Consider the following 15,907-nt stretch of genomic DNA (forward strand, 5'->3'; position numbering starts at 1 on the left):
GCAAAGCATCTTGATCAGACATCCAAGAGCCCATTTAACCTTTTTGTCTAATTGAGATGAGCATTAGCACATCCATTTGTACCTGTGTTGGCTGTTAATCTGATTACTAAGGAAGCATCTTGGTAAAGTGACATAAAGTACTCCAAGAGCCATTTTCTTTGTGCTTTTAGAATATCCATTTTCCTTGAGGTGGAGAAATGCCATCACTGTCTGTCTTCAGTGACATCAAGACCCTGGCTATCTCCTTAAAGCATGTGTTAGGCTGACAATCCCCCGACATTTTTTTCACATCATAATCTTGATTGGAGCTTTAATTTAGAAGCATAGATCATCTTTCCTATGTTCCACTGATTAGAAATGTCAGCTCTTTTCATCATTCATCAGTACTCATCAGGGATGCTCAAATGTTACAGGAGAAAAAAAAAACACTCTTATTCTCAGCAATAAAGAGAAAACTCTGAATTATGTTATATTTTTGTTACTAACACACAATTAACAATTTTGACCAGTACGAAGAAGGAATTTTCATACATTTTATTAAAGACAAAACAAATGTTTGGGTTCATCATCATATAGAATGTTCTTCATTCTCAGATTCAATCTTCCTTTGTTTATAAACATGAAAAAAGGGCAAGCCTGAGTTCAGCTTAATTAAACATAAAATGTCATATATTCAGCATTATGCTCTCTTTGCATAAAATATTTATAAGTAACTTCTAGTAGGTGCAATTAAAACTGGATCATCTTAAATTTAACCCCTCTTTAAACAGAGCAGGGTAAGGATGTAGAAGAAGGGATTGAAACTGAACCTGTGCCAGAGGTGTGGTCTAAGATTGATTCAAGGGGAAGGAATTGTTCAGGTTAATTTTCTTGAGGGGAAAAAACAAATAGGATTGGAGAAAAGTTTTATTCACTAACACATGGCCACTGCCGGCATTTTCTTTATCTAGATACAGCTGGAGGACCACAGAGTGGACTGAGTGTCGGGTGGACCCTCTGCTCAGTCAACAGGACAAGAGGCGAGGCAACCAGACGGCCCTCTGCGGAGGAGGGGTCCAGACCCGAGAGGCGTACTGCGTGCAGGCCAACGAGAACCTCCTCTCGTTGAACACGCACAAGGACAAAGAAGGTAAATCTTGTTTCCTTCTCAAGTACTCACCTATGGAGAGCAGGCATGGGAGCATCCTGCAGGGGTATATGTGCAGTCATTTGGGGGCATGAAGAGCCATATATTAGTTCACATTATGGCAGATATTAACTATGGTGAATGGTAGTCTAAATGATGGTTGTAAAAATAATTAATAAAGTTCCATCTTTAGTTCATTCTGGTTTGTTGACAAGCCTCTCTTTAAATTTTGACTTCAGATTCTGAGTCAGAATTTAGAAAGAGTAATCAATTATCAAAATAGAATAAACATGTGTCTTATAAGGATACATATAGGATGCAAATATGTGTTCCAAAGCCCAAATTTCTTTTCTTCGTATAAGAATAAGTAAAACCTGTATGTTAAAAAAGAAACTTTGTTTTGCTGTTTTATAATGATGTTGAAAAAATAAATTAATTATGGTATTCAGAGAAAATTCACTTTGAATTTAAAAGAAATAGAATAAAACTACAGGAAAAGATCTTTAACCCAAAGGCATAACTTAAAAAAAAAAAAAAAAAAAAAAACCTTTGATTAAATGCTTTGATTTGGTAGACATATCTTAGAATTTTTTTGGTCTAAATCTCAGTTTGGGGACCAAATGTGATAAGTGTACAAAAGAATAAGTGAGTCCAAGATGGCCAAGACTAAAAGTACATATTGTTAAATATTAATATTAGTCTAAAATTCTGATCATCATTGGACTGAGCCTCTTAAGAGCCTCTTAACATTTTACTACCTGAGGGACTGCAGGACTTGTAGCACTAATACATTCAGCACATATTGATTAGTTGCCAGAAGAGTTCCAAAAATTGTCTATGGTGATGAGGACAGAAATATCAATACAAATTTCATGTCAGGAAAATGTTCATGGTCATCATGAGGGCACACAGACCAATAGTCATAATGCAGTATGAAAGTGAAAGTGTTAGTCGCTCGGTTGTGTCTGACTCTTTGCAACCCCATGAACTGTAGCCTGCCAGGCCCCTCTGCTCATGGGATTTTCCAGGCAAGAATACTGGAGTGGGTTGCCAGTTCCTTCTCCAGGGAATCTTCCCCACCCAGGGTTCAAACCCAAGTCTCCTGCATTGCAGGCAGGTTCTTTACCATCTGAGCCACTATAATTGAGTTTTAGAATAGCTGTAGTGAGAAAATAGAGGAACCTTCATAAACAATGTGGAATTTGAGCTGAGTTATGATGCATATACTCCATATAGTTAAGCAGGTCAGGCATGCAAGAGGGAGTTTATTCTAAGCAGAAGGAACAGCATGTATTAAAGGTAAAAAGAAAAAAAAAAAGAACGGAATAAAAAAATATTCAGAGAAGGAATATGACCAAGAAGAATCAGAAAAACAAGGAAAGAACCAAGAGAAAAAGACATTTCATAAAACAAAAGAAGAGAGAGCTCTTTTGCCTCCCAAAAAGGAGTGGTTAGTAATTCTTGGGAAATAAGGACTAAAGTTTTGCATTTGCAGCTTGCAGAATTTAATTGTTTTGTATCCACTGGCTTTACACAGCATGTTAACTCATTTAGTAATCTAGCCTAGGGATACCTTTTACTACTAATATGTCTTGTGATTTTAAGGAAGTAGCATAAAACATGTAATGTTAGTACATTAATATTTTCTTAGTCACTTTAATGGCTACATTTTTAATGCCCTTTGGTGAATTTATTATGGCAGTCCTTTCAGAGTAGTATAATTTCATTGCTAGAAGTAGATCAGATTTTAGTTTCTGAATGTCAGTTATATCCTGTAGGTTATTACTTTCAAAAGATCCTTCAGAATTTTGAATTGTAATTGGACACTTTTAAAAATTATTTTGTCATAGAGTTCCCTGACTACTGCTGTCAAGGCACTGCAGAGCAATAAAAATAAAAGTCACAGGAAAAAAAGATAAGACACAAAGAATATTATTATTAAGATGTATCTGTTGGACTAATGCAAACACCAAAGCAGAGATTCATAGATATGGAAGTAGTCAATTCACCTAAAATTAATATTCAATCTTGTAAGTATATAACATAAATAACTTAAGAATCTGTGTCCTTTCATGTCAAATATCAATAATATTAATAAGCCTCTTATAGTCTTTGCAAAAACAGTTGTTCTTACTAAAAGTTGCAGTTATTTTTTCCTCAGAACTTAGACTATGTGAGTTCTCCCTGCTGCTGCTGCTGCTAAGTCGCTTCAGTCGTGTCCGACTCTGTGCGACCCCATAGACGGCAGCCCACCAGGCTCCCCTGTCCCTGGGATTCTTCAGGCAAGAACACTGGAGTGGGTTGCCATTTCCTTCTCCAATGCATGAAAGTGAAAAGTGAAAGTGAAGTTGCTCAGTCATGTCTGACTCTTAGCGACCCCATGGACTGCAGCCCACCAGGCTCCTCCGTCCATGGAATTTTCCAGGCAAGAGTACTGGAGTGGGGTGCCATTGTTGTCTCCAATGTGAATTCTCCCTCAGATCAGATCAGTTCAGTCGCTCAGTCGTGTCCAGCTCTTTGCGACCCCATGAATCCCAGCACACCAGGCCTCCCTGTCCATCACCAACTCCCGGAGTTCACTCAGACTCACGTCCATCGAGTCAGTGATGCCATCCAGCCATCTCATCCTCTGTCGTCCCCTTCTCCTCTTGCCCCCAATCCCTCCCAGCATCAGAGTCTTTTCCAATGAGTCAACTCTTCGCATGAGGTGGCCAAAGTACTGGAGTTTCAGCTTTAGCATCATTCCTTCCAAAGAAATCCCAGGGCTGATCTCCTTCAGAATGGACTGGTTGGATCCCCTTGCAGTCCCTAGTAGTACTCAATTTTCCCCAGTAGGAAACTTGTTAGATATACCAGCATTCCAAGGGTAACACATGTGAATACTATAGATATGCGTCAATGGAGAACAATTAGACTGTGGGCTGTGAAGATTGTTCACAGTCTTATCTTTTTCAATAAATACGAAAGAATGAAAGCTTACTTTATTAAAACAGGGAAACCTCTCAGAATTACTTGTTTATTCAGTCCTAACAAGAAGGTACTGATCTCAAGAAATCCTGACTGTTTAACCATGAAAAGCCTATCCTAAAAGCAATTCATATTGCACTTAATTTGAAGAACAAGGATTGCACTGGTGTTTTTGTAGATTCTCTCTCTGTGTTCTATAAATGTCTTCTCACATATAACCAAACTATTAAAAATACTTTAACTCGAAATACTTTAGCCTCAATGTGAAATTTCTTTATACAGAAATACTGAAAACAAGTTATATGACATCAACTTCCTTTGTTATCTCGGTATATCATGTTACATAGAAGATTGATAATGATCACCATAGCGCAAAAGCCAGATCACTTTAAATTACTTTATTCTTTGATGTATTTTCTGCTATTAACTGACTCATACCACACAAGGCCATAATTCTTTCCCTTGGAGCTAATATATTTAATTTTCAGGAAGTTGAAATATTTATTATTAAAGTACTCACAAAGTATAAAGTATGATATTCAAAACTTGGTATGAGTTTAATTATCAGGATAGTTATTAAGTTGGTAATGGCATCTACAGACAATAGGAAAAATATGTCTACTTGATACTGGAGAATGTCCACATTTTATTCATGGAACTCTCTCAGTTCTAAAAGAATATTGAGGTGATCAAAATTTCCATTATCACTTATTTAGAAGAAAGACTTGACAGGTCTCTGCTGAGAAGAGTCAGTAGTAAAATCTTTGACAGTTTCTATGAGTTGGCTGTTCAGAATTCCAGTAGTCTTGAAAAATGTCCAACTTGTCCTGGCATGAAATCTATCCTCAAAATATGACAGGAAGAGGCCTTGCCCATGAGAAGGTTATCAGTGTAACTCCTAGAAAGCTGATGGAAGTGTTACTGATCATTAGATGCATAATATGAATTGACTCTTATAAGAGTTCATAGAGAAATGAAAGTAGATTCTAGCTATAATAACTCAAGACATCCTTCCAGTTGATACAGAATGAACATGTTTTCAAATGAGGGAAGCCAAAGCTATTAGTTATAAAGCACCATAAAGCTTACTGTGATTTATATCATAAAAAATTTTAGAGCATGCTTTTATGCAAAACATACCAAATAATCCACACTTATATCTGCATAAGGTCTGTGAGATTTGTGGTTATTAAGAAAGACAGTCTGGATAATAAGCCTGTATGACGACACTGAATGAGACAAACCAGCAGAAAGGTTTGGAGGATCAATGGAAAGATGGATTGAGGGCAGGATGATTGTACTATGAATGGGTAGACAGAAGGATGAATAAAGAGCTCATGTTTTCACATGTTTTGCCCCCAAAAATGTGAATAAAATAGTCACCATCCCTATGAAGTACAAATTATTTATAATTGTAGTCTTCTTACTGTAGTTGCCACAGACTACCCTGCTTCAGTCAACACTGTTTTGGAGGGGGAAATGACTATGCTTATATATATGCTGCTCTTTCCCTGTTATTTCAGAAACTAAATATCAGAGTACATTGAAGCCTAGTGCTGCACCTTCCCTGTCCATCACTTTGGAAATAACAGGTGGATGAGGCTGTTTTACATAACATTTCAATCATAAATGTGTGTCAAGAGTCTCTATACCTTCCCTGATATAATTCTTAAACCCTCTAAAAGGTTTAGAATTATAGGTTTAGGAAAGATAGTAGTTTAGTTTTACTTTCTGTTGTCCTTGAAATAGACTTAAAGCTGGGGCTTCCCTGGTAGCTCAGATGGTAAAGAATCAGCCTGCAACTCAGGAGACCCTGGTTCGATTCCTTAGTCAGGAAGATCCCCTGGAGAAGGGATAGGCTATACACTCTAGTATTCTTGGGCTTCCCTGGTGGCTCAGGTGGTGAAGAATCCACCTGCAATGCAGGAGACCGGGGTTTGATCCCTGGGTTGGGATGATCCCCCAGAGAAGGGCATGGCAACCCACTCCAGTATTCTTGCCTGGAGAATCCCCATGGACAGAGGAGCCTGGTGGGCTACAGTTTGTGGGGTCCCAAAGAGTTGGACATGACTGAGTGACTAAACACATATGAAATAGAAATGATTTTTTGTCTCTTGGCTTTCTATAACATCATCATATAGATATAAGTATTGTAGAAAACATAAAAGGATTTTTGAATTTACTAACTTTATAATGTCTCAGATATCATAATTATATAAACGTGTGAAGTTTGGTTATGAACACTGTTGTTGTAGTAAATCCATGAACGTGTGAACAGTTTTCATAATTTATCTTTTTTTTTTAAACATACCACTTTGTGCTCTACTAATCCTCATATAGTAAATGAAGAAGGAAGGAAGTCACATAACTGTTGTGTCTGAGAAACACACCCTACCTACACTGATACAGTGGGATGTAAAAAGCACTGCGATATAGAATAATTAAAACATAAGAAATCCCTGCAGGAATCAGGCCTTCCTCAGAAATTGGTCCTCTGGATATTTTGTGAAAGAGAAGGGATGTTTCCCTACTCCCCTACAGAAATTTCTTTGTGATCAGTAGATTACAAAACGGAAAGTGAGATGCAAGAGGTTTCAGCCACTGGGATGGAAGTTAATCAAAACTTACATGCTGGGAATTATATTAAGCTGGTCAGTGGTCTACACTGGGAGTAACTTAGAATTTTTAGTATAGGAAGAGCTTACTAATGATGTGTCAGGGAAATTCAACCAAAAAGGTAATCAAATAAAAATATAAGGAGACAGCTAGGAAGTCATCCGATCATGAAAACAATGCTTATAATACCTTTGACTTAGTCGATGTTTAATAAACATTTGTTGTTTGACATGTTTACTCTCCCCTTTGTTAAAGTGGTGCAATTTTTAAAATTTGTCTGAAAATTGTCTCTTTAATGCTTCAGTTGCAATTAAACATTGTCTCTTTCAGGTGGGAACTCTAGTCACACACATCATCCTTCACCCCTGAAGAATTACTATTCATACCTCCGACTCTAAATACAGGAAACATGATGTAGTTGTTAGATCAAGTGATGAGAATAAAAATTTATGCATTTTGTGTAGGTGGGCCCCTCATTTAAAAGACTATTTTTATTTGTCTGTTTTTTTCTCTTTTCTAATTATATAGATAGCTTAAAAATCTTTTGAATATTCATACTAAGGCTACCTTCATGAGAATCCCAGACAGATAATCAGGAAATATGGTTTTCATTTCTGTTTGGCCTTATATCCTGATGCGCATTGCTTATTTACCTAAAAATATTTAATGACATTTATGCTGTGTTTAAGCAATATGGTAGAGTAGCTGAAAATCATATTTTTTTTAAAGATTTATTGATTGATTGAGTTTTCTCTGTGCTGGGTCTTCATTGCTGTATGTGGGCTTTCTCTAGTTCCAGTAAGCAGTCTTCTCATTGCAGTGGCTTCTCTTGTTGCAGAGCACAGGCTTCAGGCATGCAGGCTTCAGTAATTGCAACATGTAGACTCAGGAATTGTGGCTCACTGGCTCTAAAGTGCTAGCTTAGCAGTTTTGGTGCACAGGCCTAGTTGCCATGTGGCATGTGGGATCTTCCCGGAGCAGGGATCAAACCCGTGTCACCTGCATTGGCAAGCAGAGGATTCTTAACCACTGGACCACCAGGGAAGGCCTGAAAAACATACTTTAAAAAATACTTGGACATTCAGGATGCAATAGTTTTTAAAATACTTTTAAGAGCAGAACTGAGGTCTTGATAAACTAAATGATTTCCCAATAATGAAAGCTGAGTGGATACCTTCTGTGATTGCCCTTGGGAGGGGATGGTATGGGAGATGGGTTTGCATTATGGGGACTTGGGAGAGTGGAACCAGTAAGGGGCATGACATTAACTTGTGCTCAGAGAAAGAGAGCATAAGCAGAAATACTGCATTACTTCATCAAACTCAAAGGGTTATAGGATCCATGAGTGAGCAGAAAAATTCAACATACTTATAGCCGGAGATAAAAAAGAAGTAGATCAGCTTTAGCCTTGAATCAGGGCAAAAACAAACCTTCCTAAACATTCCAGCTATGGCCTGCACTCATATGAGTTTAAGTCTCAAATTTATGGTACTTCCATAAATCCTGAGACCACAAAGCTGAAAATTAAAGTAAGAAATGGCATCAGACAATTGTATCACCAAAGTGCCTGACATAGCAAAAGTAAAAAGTCTAAAGAGAGAGACATTTTAACCTAAGCTGCAGGATTTTCCTGGATAAATGATGCCACTCAAAATTGTGAGGTACATGAGGAAAAATAATTCATTGTAAACAGGATTTAAAATGCCTAACAGTAAAATTGACTTGCAAGTTTGGAAATATTTTAAAAAGCAGATACAGACTATAAAATACATATGTTAAAACTTATTTAAGATGTAAAGGAAAATTAGAACATTAAATATAATGAGGCACAATTAAAAATACCAGATTTTTTAAAAGAAAAGAAACAGAAGTTCTAGGACTAAAAAGTACTTTAACTGGAAATAAACAAATGGATAGATTACACATATTGAGATAAATGATTATCAGTACATTAAAGACAAATGTAAGCAGATTATCCAAAATGCAACATTGAAAATAGAAATTGAAAATTAAAAAAAGGATAACAGTCATACAGAATTAAACAAGAAGATTCAGAGTAAGAGAATCAAGAGAAAAGACGAGAGAATTATTTAGAATTGATGAAAGACAAGAACGTACAGAATCAAGAAAGTTTGCTAGCAAGATAAGAATATTTGTATAAATTATATACAGTATAGTGAGTTTTCAGCTAATGAACTCCAAAGACATATTAAAAGGAATAGAGAGAAGGAAAAAATTAATTACAAAATAATTAACAAATTAACAGTGACGTTCTCAACAGCTACAAGAAATCAAAATAATATATTCAAAGTTATAACCTTTGTCGGAGTCAAAGGTTATTCTAGAAAATCATTTTGTTTTCATTATTATGATGCCAGTCAAATGTATTGTATGTGTTTTACTGTGATCAAACTTAAGACTGTGGATTACTCAGTCCAGGCAGGTACCACTGGTGAAAAGTGTATAAACACACAGATTCATACATTGTACTTCCCAGGCAATAATGCCATCTTTATATAAAAAGTGCAGATGAAATTTTTATTTTATCAGGAAATAACATGAGATTTAAATTATACATACGTATGTGCAATGTTAACACTATCCAGAAGATTGAATGGCTGGATTGTTTAAATGACATTTGATAGAACATTTTGTTGGGTAATCAAAATTCCCAGAATTTTCTCCAGAATTTTTAGAGTAAAGGATAAGCTTCACAAACATAAAACTCAATACAAATTATATTGCTAACTTGATATTGTTCAAAGGCATGAAAATTATAACAAATTTTTAAAACTGAAGGAAACATCTGAATATTCGTGAGTATCTCAAACCTATCTCCCTTTGTATCATTCTCATTTTTTTTCCTAGTTTCTTAATGGTAAAGGTGAGTGACACTAGCTTGATTACCTAGACAAAAGTAATCATGACAAAGGAATTATTACCCAGAAAAAGTAACAAAATTCATTATGTATGTTGGTGTCTTTGACAAAGTTTGGTGTCTGACAAAGTCATAGATGGTACACTGTTAAATATGTGAGTTATATTGAGCTAATAAGGATAGAACATTCTGGATAATAATGTTATGACACAAAAAGGTATTAATGTGCTAGACACATTGAAACTTTCCCAACTTATAAAGTCCAATGAAATACTTAAATACCTATACTTAAGACCCAAACACTCATGCTAATAGGAAGTTAATACCATAATGGTGATGATGATATGAAAACAAGGTGTTGATTGTGTTTATTAAGGGTCACAAAAGAGTCAGACATAACTTAATCACTAACAACATTAAGACACTATGTTAATTATTTGGTTTCTGTGATGACTAAATGTTTAATGTGGGGAAGGAACAGTTGGCATCAATTGTTTAATATTATTTTCTTTGCATTAAAGTAGACTTGTTTATAATGTTGGGTTAGTTTCAGGTGTGCAACAAGGTGATTCAGTTTTTCGTATTCTTTTCTATTATAGCTTATTATGAGATATGGAATATAGTTCCCTGTAATATACAGTAGGATTTGTTGTTACCTATTTTTAAATTTTTATTGGAATATAGTTGATTTACAATGTTATGTTAGTTTCATGTGTAAACTGGATCAGTTACACATATACATATGTCCACATTTTTTTAGATTTTTTCCTCATACAGGCTTCCCTGATAGCTCAGTTGGTAAAGAATCCACCTGTAATGCAGGAGATCCCAGTTCAATTCCTAGGTCGGGAAGATCAGCTGGAGAAGGGATAGGCTACCTTCTCCAGCATTCTTGGGCTTCCCTTGTGGCTCAGCTGGTAAAGAATCTACCTGCAATGTGAGAGACCTGGGTTTGATCCCTGGGTTGGAAAGATCCCCTGGAGAAGGGAACAACTACCCACTCCAGTATTCTGGCATAGAGAATTCCATGGATTGTATAGTCCATGGGGTCACAAAGAGTCGGACATGACTGAGGGACTTTCACTTTCACTTTTCTTTTTCCTCATACAGATCATTGCAGAATATTGAATAGAGTTCCCTGTGCTATATACTAAGTGCTTATTAGTTATCTATTTTATATACAGTAGTGTGTATTTGTTAATCCTAATCTCCCAGTTTATCCTCCGTTTTTCCCCCTGGTAGCCATAAATTTGTTTCTGTATTGTGACTCTGTTTCTGTTTTGTAAATAAATTCACTTGTATCATTTTTTAAGGTTTCATATATAAGTGATACAGTATGGTATTTGTCTTTCTCTGACTCACTTTACTCAATATGACAATCTCTAAATCCATCCATGTGGCTGCAGGTGGCATTATTTTGGTTTTTTATGGCTGAGTAATATTCCATTGTATTATGGAATCTTCTTTATCCACTCCTCTGTCGATGGACATTTAGGTTGCTTCCATGTCTTGGCTCTTGTAAATAGTACTGCTATGAACTTTGGGGTGCATGTATTTTTTTGAATTATGGTTTTCTTCAGATGCATGACCAGGAGTAGGATTGCTGGATCATATAGTAGTTATATATTTAGTTCTTTAAGAAACCTCTATACTGTTCTCCATAGTGGCTGTACCAATGTTACATTCCCACCAACAATGTAGGAGGGTTCCCTTTTCTCTACAGCCTCTTCAGCACTTATTGTTTATATATTTTTTGATGACGGCCATTCTGACTGGTGTGAGGTGATACCTTATTGTAGTTTTGATTTGCATTTCTCTAACAATTAATGATGTTGAGCATCTTTTTATGTGTTGGCCATTTCTGTCTTTTATGGAGAAATGTCTATTTAGGTTTCCTGCCCATTTTTTGATTGGGTTGTTTGTTTTGGTTTTTGCTTTTTTAAAATTTAATTTATTCATTTTAATTAGAGCCTAATTACTTTACAATATTGTGGTGGTTTTTGCCATACATTGACATGAATCATCCATGGGTGTACATGTGTCCCCCATCCCAAACCCCCCTCCCACCTCGCTCCCCAACCCATCCCTCTGGGTTGTCCCAGTACACTGGCTTTGAGTCCTCTGTTTCATGAATCACACTTGGACTGGTGATCTATTTCACATATGGTAATATACATGTTTCAGTTGAGCTGTTTGTATATTTTGAAGATTAATCGGTTGTCAGTCACTTTGTTTGCAAGTTATATATAGTAGTTTGTATCTGTTCATCTCAAACTCCTAATTTACCCCTTCCCCTCTTCCAGTTTTGTAATCATAGATTTGTTTTCTACATTTGTGAGTTCGTTTTTCTTTGGTAAATAAGTTCAGTTGTATCGTATGTTTTTAATTTCCACATATAAATAATATCACATGATGTGTGTCTTTCTCTGTCTGACTTACTTCCATGTTGCTTCAAATGATATCTTTTTCCCTTGTCTTTTTATGGCTCAGTAATATTCCATTCTATGTGTATATACCACATCTTCTTTATCCTTTCCTCTGTTGATGGATATTTAGATTGCTTCCATGTCTTGGCTATTGTAAATAGTGTTGGTGTGAATATTGGGGTGCATGCATCTTTTAAAATTAGAGTTTTATCAGGGCATATGCCCAAGTGTGGGATTGCTGGATCACATGGTAATTCTATTTTAGTTTTTTAAGGAACCTCCACACTGTTCTCTATAGTGGCTGCACTAATTTACATTCACATCAACAATGTAGGATGGTTCCCTTTTCTCTACACCCTCTCCAACATTTATTTGTAGACTTTTTGATGATGGCCTTTACAACCAGTGTGAGGTGGTATCTCATTATAGTTTTGATTTGCAGTTCTTTAACAATTAATGATACTGAGCATCTTTTCATGTCAGAAAAGATGCTTATGTCACGTGTTTCATGTCACAATACTCAGAGGAGTGTTGTATTAGTTGCTCAAGTTGTGTCTGACTCTGTGACCCCATGGACTGTAGCCCACCAGACTTCTCTGTCCGTGGGATTTTTCCAAGCAAGAATACTGGAGTGGGTTAACATTTCCTTCTCCAGGGGATCTTCCCAACCCAAGGATCAAACTGGGTCTCCTGCATTGCAAGCAGACTCTTTAGCATCTGAACCACCAGAGAAGCTTGTGTCAGAGGATTATTGTTAAACTCATTCTGTGTCTGTTCTCCCAAGTGTTACTTTTCTGAACATCAATCACAGTCTGATTAATGAAGTGCTACAATTTGGGTACCTCACTTGGTATTTCTTCACTCACTGAATACATACTTATTGAGCAACTGTTTACGTTGCACCATTGATTTAGATGTTGAAGATAAAATGTTTTAAAAAGCAGACTTGATCGCTGCCATCAGTATTTAAGGCTTCAAGTAGCCTTGTGAAAAGTGAAAGTGAAGTCGCTCAGTCGTGTCCGACTCTTCACGACCACTCCAGTGTTCTTGCCTGGAGAATCCTAGGGATTGTGGAGCCTGGTGGGCTGCCATCTATGGGGTTGCACAGAGTCGGACACGACTGAAGCGACTTAGCAGCAGCAGCAGCAGTAGCCTTGTATTTAAGGCCTGTTTACTGGAGGTTCAGAGTTGCCCCTTCAAAAGGCTGACATGGAGAGGCTTCTACACATTGGAGAGCCAGTTTGGTGCTCTTTAGTTAAAATATGAAAATGCACTATATAAACGTGGTCCATGTTTAACAAAGAACCTTTACCCTTATCCATTGGGTATATTATTTTTCTGGAAATCACATGTTTTCAAAATGTGACTTAAGAATCACCTGTATGCTTTAAGAAAATGCAAAAAATCCCTGGGTATTATCCACTGGGATTATGATTCTGTAGGTCTGAAATGGATGCAAAATCTCTTTTTGATAAGCACCATGATGATTATAATCAGGGAATGATTTTACCATATATCTCATGATGGTCCTTTTCAAAGGCCCTTTCCAAAGCCTTCGGAGAGACTGGAATAGAGAAAGGGAAATCCCTCTTGTTTTTTTTTTTTTTTTTGAGGCCAAAAATGTACATAATTTATGCATTTTTAAAAAAGCAAAATTGCAAATACATAATCTCTAAGCTCTCTATCATGCTTTCAGAAGGGTCTTGTGTATGTGAAGGCCCCTGACCTTAAGCTCTATGAGTTTCTTTTTTTTTTTTTTACTATTTTTTTAAATTTTATTTTATTTTTAAACTTTACAATATTGTATTGGTTTTGCCAAATATCGAAATGAATCCGCCACAGGTATACATGTGTTCCCCATTCTGAACCCTCCTCCCTCCTCCCTCCCCATACCATCCCTCTGGGTCGTCCCAGTGTGCCAGCCCCAAGCATCCAGTATCGTGCTTCGAACCTGGACTGGCGACTCGTTTCGTACATTATATTATACGTGTTTCAATGTCATTCTCCCAAATCTTCCCACCCTCTCCCTCTCCCACAGAGTCCATAAGACTGTTCTATACATCAGTGTCTCTTTTGCTGTCTCGTATACAGGGTTATCGGAGAAGGCAATGGCACCCCACTCCAGTACTCTTGCCTGGAAAATCCCATGGACGGAAGAGCCTGGAAGGCTGCAGTCCATGGGGTTGCTGAGGGTTGGACACGACTGAGCGACTTCACTTTCACTTTTCACTTTTATGCATTGGAGAAGGAAACGGCAACCCACTCCAGTGTTCTTGCCTGGAGAATCCCAGGGACGGGGGAGCCTGCTGGGCTGCCGTCTATGGGATCGCACAGAGTCGGACACGACTGAAGCGACTTAGCAGCAGTAGCAGCAGCATACAGGGTTATTGTTACCATCTTTCTAAATTCCATATATATGTGTTAGTATCCTGTATTGGTGTTTTTCTTTCTGGCTTACTTCACTCTTAATGAATCTGTTCTAAATTCTAACACAAGATTTTTTTGTTCTCTGCCAAAGAGGATCAGTATATTAGGATGAGAAACAGAAATACAGGCACGTGAGTCCTGAAAACAGGTTCCCCAGAGCTCTGGATGTAAAACTGGGGAGAATGGAGTGACTGGGAGAAGTCACTCTGTGTCTTCAGAAGTGAAGATATTGGTCTTATTTATTTTCATTGAGCCCTAGTTTTAGGTCCCTGAGCTGCTGATCTGTAGAAGACCATGATACGTTGCTAGGAGTTAAGTTAGGAAATTGGAGGGGAAGAACACTTTACACTGAGATGCTGTTTCATCTTACTTTATACCTGTAACCCAAGATGGGAAGAAGCCAGAGCTGTTAGTAAAAGACCTTCCATTAATGAAAGAAAAAGGGTGTATAAAATGTCACAGAACCTGACGCTATCGAGTGACTGTGCTGTGCGTGCTTTTTGTAAGCCTTAAGCACTTATTTCATCGAGTCAGTTGTAGGTGAGTGATAGCACCAGAAGGAATTTTGAAATGAGTACTCAGGGACCTGCACTGGCGAATGAATAGAGTGTTTTTCTTTTTTTTTCTGAGGCACGCTCCTGTCATCTAAGAATGTAAAAGAAATGGTTTGTGGCGGGCTCTTCCCTGCCTTGCTGATGATTGCTCAATAGGGAGTAGCTACTCTCACCAGTGTTAACAGAGGAGTACAAACTACATTGTGGAACTCATTAATATTTATTCCTGCTAAAAGCAATGGGCAATAAAAAGGGAAATAAACCGGGGAGAATAGCAATGGGAAAAGGAAGCCATGACAACAGATTCATCTTGAAAAGCTTCACCATTTATTGCACACAAAAAAATACACTTGAAATACAAGAATCCATATTATTAGTTCAGAACCCACTCAAAACGCCTCTTATGGGTCAACTAACATTATGAGAAAAATTGTATGTTGAACACAATTTAAGAATTTAAAATAGCCGTCCATACTCTTGTAATTATGTGATTTTGAGTTATCATTTTACACAAAACTACATTTTCTCAGCATCAGAGTCAATGCTCCTGTCTGTAGACAAGAACTTCCTCTAAGCCAAGGATCCGCTGTCTGTTGCAGCAGAGACCAGTGACATTCCTCTTCCTTTTCTCATGCTGCTCCTGTATTATCTGACTTGAAATAGCCATTGTCACAACTATCCAAATATCTGCTGTTTCAAAACATCTTTGTTGTACTGTTAAGATTTCAGTGATCTTCCTTCATCCAAAGCCTATGCCTTTCTTATACTACATTACACAAGTTCCCATTTGATTACACAGAATTCTATGCTTTAATAATTGTGTCATGAGTATTATGCCAACTCCCCAAGATTGTAAGCTTAGAAGGAGGGAATGGCGTTTTTCCCCTCCTAAATTTTAGTTTATCCAACATTC

General features: G+C 37.1%; 1 protein-coding gene across 2 annotated transcripts in view; it reads left to right on the top strand.

Moving 5' to 3' along the window:
* THSD7A (thrombospondin type 1 domain containing 7A) overlaps positions 1-15,907 on the top strand; it is a 546,002-nt gene that overhangs the window by 327,495 nt on the left and 202,600 nt on the right. For both annotated transcript variants that reach the window (XM_086397610.1, XM_086397611.1), the window contains exon 4: positions 951-1,129. In XM_086397610.1, the coding sequence (XP_086253736.1) occupies positions 951-1,129 (179 nt within the window). The remainder of the gene's footprint in view (positions 1-950; positions 1,130-15,907) is intronic.

Source organism: Bos grunniens, chromosome 4, assembly GCF_055505025.1.
Source record: "Bos grunniens cultivar Pamir isolate PY7600 chromosome 4, Bosgru_T2T1.0, whole genome shotgun sequence".
Lineage (NCBI taxonomy): Eukaryota > Metazoa > Chordata > Mammalia > Artiodactyla > Bovidae > Bos > Bos grunniens.